At 47.6% G+C, this 21,097-nt stretch overlaps 1 protein-coding gene across 4 annotated transcripts in view; it reads left to right on the plus strand.

Annotated features, from left to right (window-relative positions):
* The window catches only part of mtss1 (MTSS I-BAR domain containing 1), a 97,498-nt gene extending 88,706 nt beyond the window's left edge, over positions 1-8,792 (plus strand). For 2 of the 4 annotated variants that reach the window (XM_080495088.1, XM_080495089.1), the window contains 4 exons: positions 3,672-3,785; positions 4,231-4,381; positions 5,884-5,910; positions 7,729-8,792. In XM_080495088.1, the coding sequence (XP_080351214.1) occupies positions 3,672-3,785; positions 4,231-4,381; positions 5,884-5,910; positions 7,729-8,726 (1,290 nt within the window). In that variant the 3' untranslated portion in view covers positions 8,727-8,792. The remainder of the gene's footprint in view (positions 1-3,671; positions 3,786-4,230; positions 4,382-5,883; positions 5,911-7,728) is intronic. The other 2 variants (XM_080495090.1, XM_080495091.1) reach the window with 1 other exon arrangement.
* Positions 8,793-21,097: the final 12,305 nt, after the last annotated feature.

The following is a 21,097-nucleotide window of genomic DNA, read 5'->3' on the forward strand; positions in this document are numbered from 1 at the left end:
ATCCTGTGTCCTCCACCTCCACCTCCAGCCCCCAACGCCGTCCTGTGTCCTCCACCTCCACCTCCAGCCCCCAACGCCGTCCTGTGTCCTCCACCTCCACCTCCAGCCCCCAACACCGTCCTGTGTCCTCCACCTCCACCTCCAGCCCCCAACGCCGTCCTGTGTCCTCCACCTCCACCTCCAGCCCCCAACGCCGTCCTGTGTCCTCCACCTCCATCTCCAGCCCCCAACGCCGTCCTGTGTCCTCCACCTCCACCTCCACCTCCCACCCCCAACGCCATCCTGTGTCCTCCACCTCCAGTCCCCAACGCCGTCCTGTGTCCTCCACCTCCACCTCCAGCCCCCAATGCCGTCCTGTGTCCTCCACCTCCAGCCCCCAACGCTGTCCTGTGTCCTCCACTTCCACCTCCAGCCCCCAATGCCAGTCTGTGTCATCCACCTCCACCTCCAGCCCCCAACACCGTCCTGTGTCCTCCACCTCCACCTCCAGCCCCCAACACCGTCCTGTGTCCTCCACCTCCAGCCCCCAACACCGTCCTGTGTCCTCCACCTCCAGCCCCCAACGCCATCCTGTGTCCTCCACCTCCAGTCCCCAACGCCGTCCTGTGTCCTCCACCTCCACCTCCAGCCCCCAATGCCGTCCTGTGTCCTCCACCTCCAGCCCCCAACGCTGTCCTGTGTCCTCCACTTCCACCTCCAGCCCCCAATGCCAGTCTGTGTCATCCACCTCCACCTCCAGCCCCCAACACCGTCCTGTGTCCTCCACCTCCACCTCCAGCCCCCAACACCGTCCTGTGTCCTCCACCTCCAGCCCCCAACACCGTCCTGTGTCCTCCACCTCCAGCCATTTACCCGTTTTCCATCTTAACACGCCCAGTTTGAAGCTTTTCTGCTGTGAATGTTTCAGACTGAAGCTCATTTGTCCAACCAGCTCTGCTTCATCCCATCAGATTACTCACCAGCCCAGCTCATCCTATTAGTGTGTGTCTGTCTGTCTGTCTGTCTGTCTGTGTGTCTGTGTGTCTGTGTGTCTGTGTGTCTGTGTGTCTGTGTGTCTGTGTGTCTGTGTCCGTGTCCGTGTCCGTGTCCGTGTCCGTGTCCGTGTGTGTGTGTGTGTGTGTGTGTGTGTATGTGTGTGTGTGTGTGTGTCTTTAAGGCCTGTTCTTCAAGTGAAAGTAGCATTTCAACACTCAGAGCCACAGAAAACCCTGACAGCTGCTTTCAGTGGCTCTGATGTAGAAAGGAATGTAATCAGGCCTTTCAACATACCGGAGAAATACTACTACTCTCATGTAACAGTTACTATTCCACCAAACTCCTGTTAACTTGCCCCGAATTGATTGAAGACTGACTCGGCAAAAAATATTAACTTAAATAACAAATAGTTTTCTGTGTGTAGAAATGTGACCTGTAGTATGAAACACATTCTGAAGTCAGTGTGTGAACTGGTGACTGAAAGTAATATATATATTTATATGTACAGTGGTATGAAAAAGTTTGGGCACCCCTGTACATTTTCATGATTTTCCTTTAGAAATCATTGGTTGTTTGGATAAAAAATTCCAGTTAAATATATCTTATAGGAGACAAACACAGTGATATTTGAGAAGTGAAATAAAGTTTATATGATTTACAGAAAGTGTGCAAGAATTATTTAAACAAAATTAGGCATGTGCATAAATGTAGGCACCCTTATATCTTATTGATTTTAATACCTTTAGCACTAATTATTGGAACTCAAATTTGGTTTGGTAACCTCAGTGACCCTTGACCTCCATACACAGGTGAGTCCATCATGAGAAAGGCTATTTAAGGAGGCCAATTGTACGTGTTTCTCCTCTTTGCATCTTCTCTGAAGCAACATGGAGCCTCAAAACAAGTCTCAAATAAGCTGAAAACAATGATTGTTCAACATCCTGGTTTAGGGGAAGCATATAGAAAGCTCTCTCAGAGATTGAAGCGCTCAGTTTCAACTGTGAGGAACATTGTGAGGAAGTGGAAGACCACAGGCACAGTTGGAGTTAAGGCCCGGAGTGGCAGACCAAGGACAATCTCAGATAAACAGAGGGCAGGATGGTGAGAAGAGTCACAGTCGACCCACAGAGCAGCAACATCAACAACTGCAGATGGTGTCACTGTGCATCGTTCAGCGCACTTTACACAAGGACATGCTTTATGGAAGAGTCATGTGGAAAAAGCCTTTTCTCTGCACACGCCACAAACGGGGTGGCTTGAGGTCTGCTAAAGCACATCTGGACAAGCCAGCTTCATTTTGGAACAAGGTGCTGTGGACTGATGAAACCACAATAGAGGTATTTGGGCATAACCAGGGGCGTTCTGCACGGCGGGAAGAACTTTCTGCTTACAGTAAAATGTGCTGGTGGTCCCATCATGCTGTGGGGCTGTGTGGCCAGTGCAGGGACTGGGAATCTTGTTCCAGTTGAGGGGCGCATGGATTCCTCTCAATATCAGCAGATTGTGGAGAACAATGTCCAGGAATCAGTAACAAAGTTGAAGTTGCGACAATGATCCTAAACACTGCTCAAAATCTACGAAGGCGTTCATGCAGAGGAACAAGTAGAACGTTCTGGAACGGCCATCTCAGTCTCCAGACCTGAATATTATTGAAAATGTATGGTGTGATTTAAAGGGAAACCATCAAACCTGACTGAACTGGAGAGGATGTGTAAAGAAGAACGGTCCAGAATACCTTCCACCAGAATCCAGAGTCTAACTGGAAGCTATAGGAAGTGTTTAGAAGCTGTTAGTGCTGAAAAAGGAGGATGCACAAAATATTGAGTCATTTTTCTTTTGTGATGCCTAAATTTATGCACATGCCTAATTTTGTTTAAATAATTCTTGCACACTTTCTGTAAATCATATAAACTTTATTTCACTTCTCAAATATCACTGTGTTTGTCTCCTATAAGATATATTTAACTGGAATTTTCTATCCAAACAACCAATGATTTATAAAGGAAAATCATGAACATTTACAGGGGTGCCCAAACGTTTTCATACCACTGTATGTGTATAGTGGATGTTGTGTTGCTTCAGACGTCCTGTGATGATGAACATGTTGTAACGTGGCATTTTAAATGTGTAACGCCTCCAGCTGCAGCCCAGTCTGCCTGTTTCTGGGCTGAAGCTTCTTGGTGGCTGTGATGATATGTATTGATATTTATAGTAATATATGTAATGATATATATAATAGTTATATATATATGATTAGTGCTGTCAATCACAAAAACAATTAAGTAATTAATTCCACAATTTTCTGTAATTGATTGCGATTAATCACATCATTTGAATGGCATATCATTCCAGTAGGTATTGTGCTGCTCTGCACCAGAGACGCTGCTCATCCTGCTGCTCCAGTAACCAGTTATGAAAAAACTACGTGAATTACGTAAAAAAATGTTTAACAAATTACACGTTTCAAATCAATTAACTAAATGAACGCATTATTTTTGACAGTACTAATAATATATATAATAGTAATATATGTAATAATATACAATAAAGTATATAATAGTAATATATATGTAAAGATGAGGATATCCTGGGTGTGTGCACATCGCTGGTCACAGCTGCAGCTTCATATGCAGAGCTTAGACTTCAATCTGCTTCATGTCTGTGGCGGTTGAATCTGATTGGTCGATGTGCGACAGGACGCAATGGGCTCCACCAATCAGCTGGTGTCGGAAAACGGTCTGCTGGCACCGCCGCGCATCGCCTTCACACACCATGGAGAGCGAGCTCGAGCCATGTCCACCTCCGGGAAGGTGAGGAACCGGCATCCACACACAGCAACTCCATTTATTCATTTATACTGTCAAGTACTGCAAATGAATCCTGAAGGTATTGAGCTCTTGGTGGGACTGTGGGGAAATATATGAGAGGAACAAATGTACCAGCAAACACCTGTTTCTAAGTAAAGTAGAATAAAAGATGAAAAACATTAGAATGTCATTGAGTTGTAAATATTTTAATCCAAAAATCTAATAAAGATAATAAAATGTGAACGTGTATTATATGTGAAAAGCTATTATTCCACCTGGTCCAGTAGAGGGCAGCACCACGTGGTTTATTTGACATCCTGGTCAGTTTCAGTGGAAGTAGTAAAGCTTGTTTGGTACACAGCCACATAGTAGTACTACGTCTCTCGAGACTCGTCTTTATGAAGCAAAGCAGTACTTCCTCCTCACATGGTGGCGTGTGGTGTCTCAGTCGTGTCCGGCCCGGGACCAGCTGGCGCTGACGATGGGAGCGTTGAGCCGGGACGCCTCCAGGAGCAGCCGGGACTCCCTGCACTGCTCCAGTGGCTACAGCACCCAGACCACCACCCCCTCCTGCTCCCAGGACACCATACACACTCATGGTGAGACGCTCACACTACAGTTCTCCTACTGTCATGTAAAGGTATTGCAGCTTGCTCTCCACGACAACATGACCACGTGAAAACCCTAACCTCTGGAACCACTGGACAACATCCTGACGCTCCTCGTGTGACTGGAGCTCTGTGAAAGACCCTGGGCTTCATGTTTTACTGTGGCAGTCCCCGGAATAACAATGCAACTTGGTGCTTTTACTTTGACAGTCCCCGGAATAACAATGCAACTTGGTGCTTTTACTTTGACAGTCCCCGGAATAACAATACAACTTGGTGCTTTTACTTTGACAGTCCCCGGAATAACAATACAACTTGGTGCTTTTACTTTGACAGTCCCCGGAATAACAATACAACTTGGTGCTTTTACTTTGACAGTCCCCGGAATAACAATACAACTTGGTGCTTTTACTTTGACAGTCCCCGGAATAACAATACAACTTGGTGCTTTTACTTTGACAGTCCCCGGAATAGCAATACAACTTGGTGCTTTTACTTTGACAGTCCCCGGAATTGCAATACAACTTGGTGTTTTTACTTTGACAGTACCCGGAATAGCAATACAATTTGGTGCTTTTACTTTGACAGTCCTCGGAATAACAATACAACTTGGTGCTTTTACTTTGACAGTCCTCGGAATAACAATACAACTTGGTGCTTTTACTTTGACAGTCCTCGGAATAACAATAGAACTTGGTGATTTTATTTTGACAGTCCTCGGAATAACAATACAACTTGGTGCTTTTATTTTGACAGTCCCCGTAATAACAATGCAACTTGTGTGTGTGTGTGTGTGTGTGTGTGTGTGTGTGTGTGTGTGTGTGTGTGTGTGTGTGTGTGTGTGTGTGTGTGTGTGTGTGTGTGTGTGTGTGTGTGTGTGTGTGTGTGTGTGTGTGGACCAACAAGAAATTGACATAATGTTGTAAAATGTCTGGAATGAAATTAATCATTTGAAATCTTGTTGTACTTTTAACGTTTATTTGTTTATTTGTAGTTGTTTATCTGGTCATATTTTCATGATGAAAATATACTAGCACATACCACCTGGCACCACCAGGTGGCACTGCGTGACAACAGAAAGCTGCTACGGTCCCACAGAAAATAGCATGACTGCTGGATGTGACTGGCAGAGCAGGAACAAAGAGCAGCAAGGGTTAAAACTGTGAGACGTAAGGAGAGTAGAAGCCTGTGACGGACGAGACCAGATCAGAGGAACCGTTACCGTGGCGGAGAAAACAATCAAGAACAAGTTGACTGAAGGTTCTATGGGGCCATGTGGACCTGGAGGATAATTGTTCTTCTACATCAGACACTTGCATACAGGGTCTGTTTAAATGTCTCACATGGGGACTTGTTGAGGAAATACAGCCCATAATAATACTACTGTCAAGATTTCCATCAGGACTCAATGTGTTGTGTGCTTTCCTCTTCTGCTTGTGAATCATTGTCTGCTGAGTGTTCTTGGTTAAACTTCCTCCTTCCTTGTCTTGCAGCTGTGAGGACAGCCCCTCCCCCCCATGGTAGGTCTGTGGTCCCGTCCTGCTGCTGGTCCAACTGCTGGCTTCTGGAAGACCACACACACACACACACACACACACACACACACACACACACACACACACACAGCAGTAGAGCTATGGCTTCCAGGTTATTTGATGCACCACATCACTCCTTCCATTATTTGTCATGGTCCTTTGAATTGCTTCCTGTTTGACACACACATTCACACACGTGAGCACTTCCATGTGAGCGTCGCCCCCTAGCTGCTGAGCAGAGTAACGACGCACTGCATCACACCAGGACAGAGAATGGAAACATCCATCAGATTTAAACTTACCGTGTTATGGTGAAAAGACAGTTTTTACTTTTTTGTAACTTTGACCTTTGACCCAATTGCTCTAAAGATTGAGTGGAGCTATTTCTGAATGAAGACAAATCATCCCTGAACATGTTTTGGAGAAAAGTTGACATTCGTTGTAGACAAGCTGCTATAAATATTAACACGATCGTACACAGACATTGTACTTGACAGACTGTCAAAATAAAACCAAGTTGCATTGTTCATACGGTGGCTGTCAAAATAAAACCATCAAGTTGGAGTGTTATTACGGTGACTGTCAAAATAAAACCATCAAGTTGGAGTGTTATTACAGTGTCTGTCAAATTAAAACCGTCAAGTTGGAGTGTTATTACGGTGACTGTCAAAATAAAACCATCAAGTTGGATTGTTATTACGGTGACTGTCAAAATAAAACCATCAAGTTGGAGTGTTATTACGGTGACTGTCAAAATAAAACCATCAAGTTGGAGTGTTATTACCATGTCTGTCAAATTAAAACCGTCAAGTTGGATTGTTATTACGGTGACTGTCAAAATAAAACCATCAAGTTGGAGTGTTAGTACAGTGTCTGTCAAAATAAAACCATCAAGTTGGATTGTTATTATAGTGACTGTCAAAATAAAACGATCAAGTTGGAGTGTTAGTACAGTGTCTGTCAAAATAAAACCATCAAGTTGGATTGTTATTATGGTGATGTCAAAATAAAACGATCAAGTTGGAGTGTTAGTACAGTGTCTGTCAAAATAAAACCACCATGTTGGATTGTTATTACGGTGACTGTCAAAATAAAACGATCAAGTTGGAGTGTTAGTACAGTGTCTGTCAAAATAAAACCACCATGTTGGATTGTTATTACGGTGACTGTCAAAATAAAACCATCAAGTTGGAGTGTTAGTACAGTGTCTGTCAAAATAAAAGCACCATGTTGGATTGTTATTATGGTGACTGTCAAAATAAAAGCCCCAAGACCAGTAGAATAAGGACTGGGAGTCATGATGGAGGAAACGTTTTGATGGGCTCTACTGAGCATGTGCAGAAGGACTGTTTACTACGACTACAGCTTCATAACAAACAAAGAAAGAAAGACGCAGACTGCAGTTTTTCTTTGTTTGTTTGTTATGAAGCTTCAGTTTCATCACCGGTTGACTGAACTTCCAGATCACAGTGGATTTTATCACAATATTTGATCATAATTATAATCTATTTTTATAATATGTTGCTGAACTCTAGAAATGACCCTGAATGTCGACATGTTTTTACTTTGTAACAATCCTGCTCATCTGAAGTGATTCAACACACAATACAGACTAAAGTGCGCCCCTGGTGGTCAGATGTCTGTATTGCAGGCCAAATGTGTAACACCCTGATCTCAGATGTCAGCTGGAAATATGTATTTCCTTCCATTGTCAAGTAACTTTCTTAAGAAGTAACTAAAACCTCCCGACGTGTCAGGGACTTGTTGATGGAACCAAGGCTTGTCTTGTTTGTCTCCCTGCAGTGGACTACGAGTCCATCTCCCTCCATGGCGACGGCGAGTCCTTCTCCTTACATCACACGCCTCAGTGCAGCAGCCAGCTGGACTTCGACAAGTCGTCCACCATCCCGAGGAACTCGGAGCTCCGGTACCAGTTCAGGGAGTTCTCCCAGTCCCAGCGCCCCGCTTCCACCGTGAGCCTGCTGACGGAGCTGAGCGGCCGCCCGCCGCCGTCTCACACCGCCACCATCCGCCGCAAGCCGTCGTCCAAGCCGGCGTGCCGCAGGGGCACCATCAGCGGCGGCGTTCCCATCCCCATCAGCACGCCGCAGGTCCCCCTCAAGGCTCCCGGCAGCGACGACAGCGTGTTCAAAGCTCCGCCTGCTGGGGGCGCCGGGGGGCTCGGCCACAGCAAACTCTGCATCTCCACCCAGAGCCTCAGCGCCCTTCCTCCCTCCTCCTCCTCCTCGTCTTCGCCGTACTACCAGCTGGTCCCGGGCCAGATGCCCGTCGCGGTGCCCAGTCCCACCGTGCCCTCCCTGCCAGCAGGGGGCAGCAACTTCAAACAGCAGCAGCAGAGACAGTACCAGCAGCAGGTCAACCACCAGCAGCAACTGCAGCTGCTGCAGCAGCAGCAACTGCAGCAGCAGCAGCAGCTGCAGCAACTCCAGCAGCAGTGGAACCAGCAGTACCAGAACCAGCCCGAGAACCACACCCAGACCGAGAACCAGACCCAGCAGTACCAGACCCAGACCGAGAACCAGACCCAGACCCAGCAGTACCAGAACCAGCAGCAGAAACAGAAGCTGTTCCACCAGCAGCACCAGGCCCCGGTCCAGACCTCCACTCCCCATGGAGAGCCGCCCGTCCTGGACTACCAGCTCCAGCCGCCTCCACCCTCCAGAGTGGTGGGAGGAGGAGGTGGAGGAATGCTGACCCTCATCAAAGGAGTCAAGCTCAAAAGGACCCTCACCAACGACCGCTCCGCCCCCCTCCTGCCCCCTCCCTCCAATCACAAATGAGGCTCCGCCCCCCTCCTGCCCCCTCCCTCCAATCACAAATGAGGCTCCGCCCCCCTCCTGCCCCCTCCCTCCAATCACAAATGAGGCCCCGCCCCCCTCCTGCCCCCTCCCTCCAATCACAAATGAGGCTCCGCCCCCTCCTTCCCCTCCCTCCAATCACAAATGAGGCTCCGCCCCCTCCTGCCCCCTCCCTCCAATCACAAATGAGGCTCCGCCCCCCTCCTGCCCCCTCCCTCCAATCACAAATGAGGCTCCGCCCCCTCCTTCCCCTCCCTCCAATCACAAAGGAGGCTCCGCCCCCCTCCTGCCCCATCCCTCCAATCACAAATGAGGCTCCGCCCCCCTCCTGCCCCTCCCTCCAATCTCAAAGGAGGCTCCGCCTCCACTTCCTCTGTTTCTGAGTTTACGGAGACAAGCGTCGGCGCAGAATCAAACCCTCAACTTAATTTTGTAACCTGCTTCCTTTTTAGACTTTGAATTTTTTCTTACAAAGGAGCCGTTGATTGTTTTAGTTTTGTTCCCAGTCGGACGCCTTTAGCGTCTCAGCTCCCCGTTGGCCCTGGGGGGCGTTTGATTGGTAGTCCCCCCGTGTGGGCGGGGCTTGTGAATGAGCCCACATGGTCACGTGGTTGAACCACAGTGTTTCTAGGTGGGTTTTCTTTCCAAGATGGCGGCTGTCTGTCCGCTGAGCGTTTCCTCAGGTCTCGTCATCTCAAAGACTTTCCAGCCTGACGCCATGTTGGAGCTCCGCTTCACCCCAGAGCCCTCCTGGTCCTGGAACCCCCCCCCCCCCCCCGGCTGCACACTGATCAGTGTGCAGCCGGGGGGGTTCCAGAGCCCTCCTGGTCCTGGAACCCCCCCCCCCCTGCTGCACACTGATCAGTGTGCAGCAGGGGGGGTTCCAGAGCCCTCCTGGTCCTGGAACCCCCCCCCCCTGCTGCACACTGATCAGTGTGCAGCAGGGGGGGTTCCAGAGCCCTCCTGGTCCTGGAACCCCCCCCCCCCCTGCTGCACACTGATCAGTGTGCAGCAGATTTTGAGGAAATGCTGAGGTTTGTCAGGAGGAGTGAGAACATAGCTGGCTATGATGATTAAACACATTTAGAACTTTACAATCACTCTTGCAGCAGATATGAGAACAAATCACTCCTTTTGTGGTCATTTAATGCATTAATGGAGCTCCCAGTCAGATATTTGATATTTGGTTGGAACTGGAACCTTTTCGCTTCCTTCATGATGCATTCAATTACAAAAAAGAACCTATAATGATATCAGTTTGCTTAAATTGTCCATTTTTATTGATTTGAGACATTCAAGTTGCTTTAAATGTTCCTCCCTGGCCAGTGTTTACAACATCGTCCTCAATGGAAGAGAATAGACCCGACTAAACAGAAACCGGAGTTGTTGTTATGAACTCATATTAAAAAGCCTGACCATCAAATTCTACTAGTTTTTATCACAAACTGTTGCTTTTTACCAAATTTCCATGATTTGTTGCTTTTGATTGTTTAAACTTGCATATTTGATCAAATGACTTGACTTTAATGGAAGAGAAGTTGTGTTACCTTCTGTATTTTATTATTTATAGACATTTGCTGGTGTAGTTTTTGTTATTTGAGCTAAATTAAGCTTTCGCTGCCTGTTTTCTGCCTCGGTGCCTCAAAAAGTCGCCTCCTTGCTCAGAGAGGATTCTGGGAAAACGTAGCTGCCGCAGAGAGCCGATGAAGACTTTCTAAATGTTATCTTCAAAAAACTTTTTTTTTTAGAAAAACCCCAAATGACTATTTCTATTTGAGTGAGTTTTAGCACTTCCTGCAGCTCCTTTCTTTTCACACTAAAGCAGCTTTAAACAGCTTTTTATGGTCAAATGTCTCATTCATTCCATAGATTCCTGTGTAATACTTTAAAAAAAAAAGACTTGGATTAAGCAGGTAAATGCAAAGTTAGACTAAAAAAGTATAACATAGTGTATCTCCAGCATGTTCCAGACGTGTCCTTCTCCCTCTGCGGCGCTGCTCAGCCCCAGTGTCTTCCAGAGGCTGATGGTTTCCTGGGTCGTCTTCAGTGACTGGAGGGTCGCTGAGGAGCTGCACAGTCTGTATATATTAGTGCTTCTGAGATTTAAATATATATCCTGATTGTATTTTTGTTGTTCTTTTCTGATGATACCATCACATCCGACTCAAGCTCCTCGTATTTCTGTAGAAAAGTTTTAAACGTTCCAGACGTTGGAGGATCTGAGTCCTGATTGGACGAACCGGACGTGAACCAGGCTTCATCTTCATCTTTTGACAATTTGCTGTTTGGATCAATAATAATTCTATCAATGATGATAATGGAGGCGTCCTTTGTGTTTGTGTCTTTATTTTTCCTGCATCTGCACGGAGACGACGTCATTTAGGTGAATTTATAAATGGAGATTTTTGTCTTGAAAACTATTTGCTACGGTTGTTTTTAAATAGAGTATTTCAATATTTCTGCGTCTTTAACAAGTTCTAGGATTTTCTTGGAAAGCTGCTTCACTGATAAATTAGTTTAACAACATTTAGATAAGACAATGAGAATAAACCTTTTCTTTGTCATTTATATATTTATTTTTCGGAGGATCGGAGGGTGTGTTCCAACTACAGAGGGATCACACTCCTCAGCCTCCCCGGGAAAGTCTATTCCAGGGTACTGGAGAGGAGGGTCCGGCCGTTAGTCCAACCTCGGATCCAAGAGGAACAATGCGGTTTTCGTCCTGGTCGTGGAACCAGCTGAACCAGCTCTAGACCCTCCACCAGGTTCTCCTGATGGTGGAACACTGGACCAGCTCTATACCCTCCACCAGGTTCTCCTGATGGTGGAACACTGGACCAGCTCTATACCCTCCACCAGGTTCTCCTGATGGTGGAACACTGGACCAGCTCTAAACCCTCCACCAGGTTCTCCTGATGGTGGAACACTGGACCAGCTCTATACCCTCCACCAGGTTCTCCTGATGGTGGAACACTGGACCAGCTCTATACCCTCCACCAGGTTCTCCTGATGGTGGAACCATAGGTAGGGAGGAGCTCAGTCACCCTTAGAGATAGGGTGAGGAGCTCAGTCACCCTTAGAGATAGGGTGAGGAGCTCAGTCACCCTTAGAGATAGGGTGAGGAGCTCAGTCACTCTTAGAGATAGGGTGAGGAGCTCAGTCACCCTTAGAGATAGGGGGAGGAGCTCAGTCACCCTTAGAGATAGGGTGAGGAGCTCAGTCACCCTTAGAGATAGGGTGAGGAGCTCAGTCACCCTTAGAGATAGGGGGAGGAGCTCAGTCACTCTTAGAGATAGGGTGAGGAGCTCAGTCACCCTTAGAGATAGGGTGAGGAGCTCAGTCACCCTTAGAGATAGGGTGAGGAGCTCAGTCACCCTTAGAGATAGGGTGAGGAGCTCAGTCAACAGGGAGGAGCTCGGAGTAGAGCCGCTGCTCCTCCACATCCAGAGGAACAGCTGAGGTGGCTCCAGCACCTGTTTCAGACGCCCCCCAGACGCCTCCCGAGGGAGGTGTTTCGGGCATGTCCCTCCGGTAGGAGGCCTCGGGGCAGACCCAGGACACCTGGAGGGACTATGTCTCTCTATGGCCTGGGAACACCTTGGGGTGCCACCAGAAGAGCTGGAGGAAGAGTCTGGGGTGAGGGAAGTCTGGGCAACTCTGCTCGGACTGCTGCCTCCACGACCCGGCCTGGATAAGCGGCAGAAAATGGCTGGATGGATATTTATTTTTTTCAGTTTGATTTTAAAACTGTTTAAATTCCACACGCACACACGTGATGTGAGCAAAAAGTAACTGATATTGGGTGTAATGTGACTACTAGTCCATCCCAGAGAGCTCCAGGCAGCTGGACTCACTTTCAGCCTCTGAGAATCTTCATGCTGGTAAACTGGATCAGTACTGTTGGTTCTCCTGCTGATGGTTGCACCAGATGTGTGGGTTCTCCAGGTGTTCAGGTTCTCCAGGTGTGCGGGTTCTCCAGATGTGTGGGTTCTCCAGGTGTGCGGGTTCTCCAGGTGTGCAGGTTCTCCAGGTATGCAGGTTCTCCAGGTGTGCGGGTTCTCCAAGTATGTGGGTTCTCCAAGTATGTGGGTTCTCCAAGTATGCGGGTTCTCCAGGTGTGCGGGTTCTCCAGGTGTTCAGGTTATCCAAGTGTGTGGGTTCTCCAGGTGTGTGGGTTCTCCAGGTGTTCAGGTTCTCCAGGTTTGCGGGTTCTCCAGGTGTGCAGGTTCTCCAAGTATGTGGGTTCTCCAGGTGGGCGGGTTCTCCAGGTGTTCAGGTTCTCCAAGTGTGTGGGTTCTCCAGGTGTGTGGGTTCTCCAGGTGTTCAGGTTCTCCAGGTTTGCAGGTTCTCCAGGTGTGCGGGTTCTCCAAGTATGTGGGTTCTCCAAGTATGTGGGTTCTCCAGGTGTGCAGGTTCTCCAGGTGTGCGGATTCTCCAGATGTGCGGGTTCTCCAGATGTGTGGGTTCTCCAAGTGTGTGGGTTCTCCAGGTGTGTGGGTTCTCCAGGTGTGCGGGTTCTCCAGGTGTGCGGATTCTCCAGATGTGCGGGTTCTCCAGATGTGTGGGTTCTCCAGGTGTGTGGGTTCTCCAAGTGTGTGGGTTCTCCAGGTGTGCGGGTTCTCCAGGTGTGCGGGTTCTCCAGGTGTGCGGGTTCTCCAGGTGTGCGGGTTCTCCAGGCTCCACAAGTCGCCACTGCACCAACAACTAACAGCATTATGCATGTTAAATACACAGAGGCTCTCCCAGTGTCCTAACTCTATAAGAGTGCAGAACATTTTATGGCAATTCTTCCTCCAGCGTCCGACTCACTGAATGTTCCAGTCTGCAGTTCCTCTACTAAACACTAGATGGAGTAACTCACGTGTGATGGCTGGACTGAGTCCCCTTACAGGCCTGCAGTTCCTCTACCAAACACTAGATGGAGTAACAGTAAAAGCTGCACATCCAGCTGCTCCTGGGGGCCACTGCGTCCTGAAGTCCCTCTGTTGAAAACCTCTTTATGGCAGAACAACAGATGAAGTGTGTTAAGCAGAGGGTTTCTCTATTCATCTTCTCTGGTTTCACAAAAGTCCCAGTCGCCTAGTTTCAACCAGCACATGCAGGACAGGCTGCAGCAAACATGTCGCCATTCAGCGCTGTATGAACAATGAAGTCCATGGAAGTAGCTGCTAGAGCAACTCAAAGCTAAATAATAGCGAATAATGTAAGATTCCTGTTGAGTTGATAAAACAAATGTTCCTGGACGTTTAAATGTCTCGATGATAAAGTCTGTTGTTTGGTTTGTCTTTTAATTCAGGGGACGACCAGCATTTGAGCTGCAGCCGCCTTGACAGGGGAAGATATACACCCAGGCTCCTCTGGACTTTCAAAATAAAATGTCCTTAACAAAAACAATACACTAAATCCCCCTTCTTAAGATTTAGTTTTCTTATAAATGGTAACCCACCAAGTCAAAAATACTCCGCAGACTTCCAACAGCAGCAGTTACGTATCAAAACAACTCATTAGCAGACATTTGAGCAAAGTGTCTTTAGGGTGTCGACAAAACAAAGTGTGAAATATCAACAAACACTGTTAACTATCCTCTACTCCAAACTAGTAGTACTCATGCTACACATTGTTTCTCACAGGAGCTTTCACTAATCTACCTGAGCTGGCAAGGTAAGGTAAGGTAAGGTAAGGTAAGGAATGGACATCCAACCAAAGACAGACCAAAAGGTGGACTGCTGAGAGCATCTCTGTCCACAGTACTCAGCATTATCCACAGTACTCAGCATTATCCACAGTACTGTCAGCATTATCCACAGTACTGTTAGCATTATCCACAGTACTCAGCATTATACACAGTACTGTCAGCATTATCCACAGTACTCAGCATTATACACAGTACTGTCAGCATTATCCACAGTACTGTCAGCATTATCCACAGTACTCAGCATTATCCACAGTACTGTCAGCATTATCCACAGTACTGTCAGCATTATCCACAGTACTCAGCATTATACACAGTACTCAGCATTATCCATAGTACTGTCAGCATTATCCACAGTACTGTCAGCATTATACACAGTACTCAGCATTATCCACAGTACTCAGCATTATCCACAGTACTGTCAGCATTATCCACAGTACTCAGCATTATCCACAGTACTCAGCATTATCCACAGTACTCAGCATTATACACAGTACCGTCAGCATTATCCACAGTACCGTCAGCATTATCCACAGTACTGTCAGCATTATCCACAGTACTCTGCATTATCCACAGTACCGTCAGCATTATCCACAGTACTGTCAGCATTATACACAGTACTCAGCATTATCCACAGTACCCTCAGCATTATCCACAGTACCGTCAGCATTATCCACAGTACTGTCAGCATTATCCACAGTACTCAGCATTATCCACGATACTGTCAGCATTATCCATAGTACTCAGCATTATCCACAGGACTGTCAGCATTATCCACAGTACTCAACATTATCCACAGGACTGTCAGCATTAGCCACAGTACTCAGCATTATACACAGTACTGTCAGCATTATCCACAGTACTCAGCATTATACACAGTACTGTCAGCATTATCCACAGTACTGTCAGCATAATCCACAGTACTCAGCATGATCCACAGTACTACTCAGCATTATCCACAGTACTCTCAGCATTATCCATAGTACTCAGCATTATCCACAGTACTGTCAGCATTATCCATAGTACTCTCAGCATTTCTGTCCACAGTACTGTCAGCACTAGCCATAGTACTCATAATTATCAACAGTACTCAGCATCATCCAGAGTACTCTCGACAGACAGGTCACATCCAGAGTACTCAGCTGTGGGAGGTGGAAACACCGACTCAGCAGTTTGTCTGAGCCTCCTTCATTCAGGTGGTCTTCCTGCAGCAGCTTGTCCCTGAGAGGACAGTCTGCAGGAGCAATGTAGGTAATATAACAGCAGGGGGGAGGACAGTCTGCAGGAGCAATGTAGGTAATATAACAGCAGGGGGGAGGACAGTCTGCAGGAACAATGAAGGTAATATAACAGCAGGGGGAGAACAGTCTGCAGGAACAATAGAAAGGTAATATAGCAGCAGGGGGAAGGACAGTCTGCAGGAACAGCAGGGGGAAGACAGTCTGCAGGAACAATAGAAAGGTAATAGAACAGCAAGGGGAGGACAGTCTGCAGGAACAATAGAAAGGTAGTAGAACAGCAGGGGGAGGACAGTCTGCAGGAACAGCAGGGGGAAGACAGTCTGCAGGAACAATAGAAAGGTAATAGAACAGCAAGGGGAGGACAGTCTGCAGGAACAATTGAAAGGTAATGTAACAGCAGGGGGGACAGTCTGCAGGAACAGCAGGGGGAGGACAGGCTGCAGGAACAATAGAAAGGTAATGTAACAGCAGGGAGGACAGTCTGCAGGAACAATTGAAAGGTAATGTAACAGCAGGGGGGACAGTCTGCAGGAACAGCAGGGGGAGGGAAGTCTGCAGGAACAATAGAAAGGCAATATAGCAGCAGGGGGAAGGACAGTCTGCAGGAACAGCAGGGGGAGGACAGTCTGCAGGAACAATAGAAAGGGAATAGAACAGCAAGGGGAGGACAGTCTGCAGGAACAATAGAAAGGGAATAGAACAGCAAGGGGAGGACAGTCTACAGGAACAATAGAAAGGTAATAGAACAGCAGGGGGAGTATAGTCTGCAGGAACAATAGAAAAGTAATAGAACAGCAGGGGGGAGGACAGTCTGCAGGAACAGCAGGGGGAGGACAGTCTGCAGGAACAATAAAAAGGTAATAGAACAGCAAGGGGAGGACAGTCTGCAGGAACAATAGAAAGGTAAAGAACAGCAGGGGGAGGACAGTCTGCAGGAACAATGAAGGTAATAGAACAGCAGGGGGGGCGGTCTGCATGAACAATGAAGGTAATATAACAGCAGGGGGAGGACAGTCTGCAGGAACAATGAAGGTAATATAACAGCAGGGGGAGGACAGTCTGCAGGAACATTAGAAAGGTAATACAACAGCAGGAGGAAGGACAGTCTGCAGGAACAGCAGGGGAGGACAGTCTGCAGGAACAATGAAGGTAATATAACAGCAGGGGGAGGGAAGTCTGCAGGAACATTAGAAAGGTAATACAACAGCAGGAGGAAGGACAGTCTGCAGGAACAGCAGGGGAGGACAGTCTGCAGGAACAATGAAGGTAATATAACAGCAGGGGGAGGGAAGTCTGCAGGAACATTAGAAAGGTAATACAACAGCAGGAGGAAGGACAGTCTGCAGGAACAGCAGGGGAGGACAGTCTGCAGGAACAATAGAAAGGGAATAGAACAGCAAGGGGAGGACAGTCTACAGGAACAATAGAAATGTAATAGAACAGCAGGGGGAGTATAGTCTGCAGGAACAATAGAAAGGGAATAGAACAGCAAGGGGAGGACAGTCTGCAGGAACAATAGAAAGCTAATAGAACAGCAGGGGGAGTATAGTCTGCAGGAACAATAGAAAAGTAATAGAACAGCAGGGGGGAGGACAGTCTGCAGGAACAGCAGGGGGAGGACAGTCTGCAGGAACAATAGAAAGGTAATAGAACAGCAAGGGGAGGACAGTCTGCAGGAACAATGAAGGTAATATACCAGCAGGGGGAGGACAGTCTGCAGGAACAATGAAGGTAATATAACAGCAGGGGGAGGACAGTCTGCAGGAACAATGAAGGTAATAGAACAGCAGGGGGGAGGACAGTCTGCAGGAACAATGAAGGTAATATAACAGCAGGGGGAGGACAGTCTGCAGGAACAATGAAGGTAATATACCAGCAGGGGGAGGACAGTCTGCAGGAACAATGCAGGTAATATAACAGCAGGGGGAGGACAGTCTGCAGGAACAATGAAGGTAATATAACAGCAGGGGGAGGACAGTCTGCAGGAGCAATGTAGGTAATATAACAGCAGGGGGGAGGACAGTCTGCAGGAACAATGAAGGTAATATAACAGCAGGAGGAGGAAAGTCTGCAGGAACAATAGAAAGGTAATAGAACAGCAAGGGGAGGACAGTCTGCAGGAACAATAGAAAGGTAATAGAACAGCAGGGGGGAAGACAGTCTGGAAGAACAATGAAGGTAATATAACAGTAGGGGGGAGGACAGTCTGCAAGAACAATGAAGGTAATATAACAGTAGGGGGGAGGACAGTCTGCAAGAACAATGAAGGTAATATAACAGTAGGGGGGAGGACAGTCTGCTAGAACAATGAAGGTAATATAACAGTAGGGGGGAGGACAGTCTGCAGGAACAATGAAGGTAATATAACAGCAGGGGGGAAGACAGTCTGCAAGAACAATGAAGGTAATATAACAGTAGGGGGGAGGACAGTCTGCAAGAACAATGAAGGTAATATAACAGCAGGGGGAGGACATTCTGCAGGAACAATAGAAAGGTAATATAAAAGCAGGGGGAGGACAGTCTGCAGGAACAATAGAAAGGTAATATAACAGCAGGGGGAGGACAGTCTGCAGGAACAATGAAGGCAATATAACAACAGGGGTGAGGACAGTCTGCAGGAACAATGAAGGTAATATAACAGCAGGGGGGAGGACAGTCTGCAGGAACAATGAAGGTAATATAACAGCAGGGGGAGGACAGTCTGCAGGAACAATGAAGGTAATATACCAGCAGGGGGAGGACAGACTGCAGGAACAATGCAGGTAATATAACAGCAGGGGGAGGACAGTCTGCAGGAACAATGAAGATAATATAACAGCAGGGGGAGGACAGTCTGCAGGAGCAATGTAGGTAATATAACAGCAGGGGGGAGGACAGTCTGCAGGAACAATGAAGGTAATATAACAGCAGGGGGAAGGACAGTCTGCAGGAACAGCAGGGGGAAGTCAGTCTGCAGGAACAATAGAAAGGTAATAGAACAGCAAGGGGAGGACAGTCTGCAGGAACAATAGAAAGGTAGTAGAACAGCAGGGGGAGGACAGTCTGCTTGAACAGCAGGGGGAAGACAGTCTGCAGGAACAATAGAAAGGTAATAGAACAGCAAGGGGAGGACAGTCTGCAGGAACAATTGAAAGGTAATGTAACAGCAGGGGGGACAGTCTGCAGGAACAGCAGAGGGAGGACAGGCTGCAGGAAGAGTATAAAGTTAGTAGAACAGCAGGGGGAGGACAGTCTGCAGGAACAATGAAGGTAATAGAACAGCAGGGGGGGACAGTCTGCATGAACAGCAGGGGGAGGACAGGCTGCAGGAAGAATATAAAGTTAGTAGAACAGCAGGGGGAGGACAGTCTGAAGGAACAATGAAGGTAATAGAACAGCAGGGGGGGACAGTCTGCATGAACAATGAAGGTAATATAACAGCAGGGGGAGGACAGTCTGCAGGAACAATGAAGGTAATATAACAGCTGGGGGAGGACGGTCTCCAGGAACATTAGAAAGGTAATACAACAGCAGGAGGAAGGACAGTCTGCAGGAACAGCAGGGGAGGACAGTCTGCAGGAACAATAGAAAGGTAATAGAACAGCAGGGGGAGGGAAGTCTGCAGGAACAATAGAAAGGCAATATAGCAGCAGGGGGAAGGACAGTCTGCAGGAACAGCAGGGGGAGGACAGTCTGCAGGAACAATAGAAAGGTAATAGAACAGCAAGGGGAGGACAGTCTACAGGAACAATAGAAAGGTAATAGAACAGCAGGGGGAGTATAGTCTGCAGGAACAATAGAAAAGTAATAGAACAGCAGGGGGAGGACAGTCTGCAGGAACAGCAGGGGGAGGACAGTCTGCAGGAACAATAGAAAGGGAATAGAACAGCAAGGGGAGGACAGTCTACAGGAACAATAGAAAGGTAATAGAACAGCAGGGGGAGTATAGTCTGCAGGAACAATAGAAAAGTAATAGAACAGCAGGGGGAGGACAGTCTGCAGGAACAGCAGGGGGAGGACAGTCTGCAGCAACAATAGAAAGGTAATAGAACAGCAGGGGGAGTATAGTCTGCAGGAACAATAGAAAAGTAATAGAACAGCAGGGGGGAGGACAGTCTGCAGGAACAATAGAAAGGTAATAGAACAGCAAGGGGAGGACAGTCTGCAGGAACAATGAAGGTAATATACCAGCAGGGGGAGGACAGTCTGCAGGAACAATAGAAAGGGAATAGAACAGCAAGGGGAGGACAGTCTGCAGGAACAATAGAAAGGTAATAGAACAGCAGGGGGAGTATAGTCTGCAGGAACAATAGAAAAGTAATAGAACAGCAGGGGGTAGGACAGTCTGCAGGAACAGCAGGGGGAGGACAGTCTGCAGGAACAATAGAAAGGTAATAGAACAGTAGGGGGAGGACAGTCTGCAGGAACAATAAAGGTAATAGAACAGCAAGGGGAGGACAGTCTGCAGGAACAATGAAGGTAATATACCAGCAGGGGGAGGACAGTCTGCAGGAACAATGAAGGTAATATAACAGCAGGGGGAGGACAGTCTGCAGGAACAATGAAGGTAATATAACAGCAGGGGGAGGACAGTCTGCAGGAACAATGAAGGTAATACAACAGCAGGGGGAGGAAAGTCTGCAGGAACAATAGAAAGGTAATAGAACAGCAAGGGGAGGACAGTCTGCAGGAACAATGAAGGCAATATACCAGCAGGGGGAGGACAGTCTGCAGGAACAATAGAAAGGGAATAGAACAGCAAGGGGAGGACAGTCTGCAGGAACAATGAAGGTAATACAACAGCAGGGGGAGGACAGTCTGCAGGAACAATGAAGGTAATATAACAGCAGGGGGAGGACAGTCTGCAGGAACAATGAAGGTAATATAACAGCAGGGGGAGGACAGTCTGCAGGAACAATGAAGGTAATACAACAGCAGGGGGAGGAAAGTCTGCAGGAACAATAGAAAGGTAATAGAACAGCAAGGGGAGGACAGTCTGCAGGAACAATGAAGGCAATATACCAGCAGGGGGAGGACAGTCTGCAGGAACAATAGAAAGGGAATAGAACAGCAAGGGGAGGACAGTCTACAGGAACAATAGAAAGGTAATAGAACAGCAGGGGGAGTATAGTCTGCAGGAACAATAGAAAAGTAATAGAACAGCAGGGGGGAGGACAGTCTGCAGGAACAGCAGGGGGAGGACAGTCTGCAGGAACAATAGAAAGGTAATAGAACAGCAAGGGGAGGACAGTCTGCAGAAACAATGAAGGTAATATACCAGCAGGGGGAGGACAGTCTGCAGGAACAATAGAAAGGGAATAGAACAGCAAGGGGAGGACAGTCTGCAGGAACAATAGAAAGGTAAAGAACAGCAGGGGGAGGACAGTCTGCAGGAACAATGAAGGTAATAGAACAGCAGGGGGGGCAGTCTGCATGAACAA

This window comes from Blennius ocellaris (assembly GCF_963422515.1).
Source record: "Blennius ocellaris genome assembly, chromosome: 4".
NCBI classification, from domain to species: Eukaryota; Metazoa; Chordata; class Actinopteri; order Blenniiformes; family Blenniidae; genus Blennius; species Blennius ocellaris.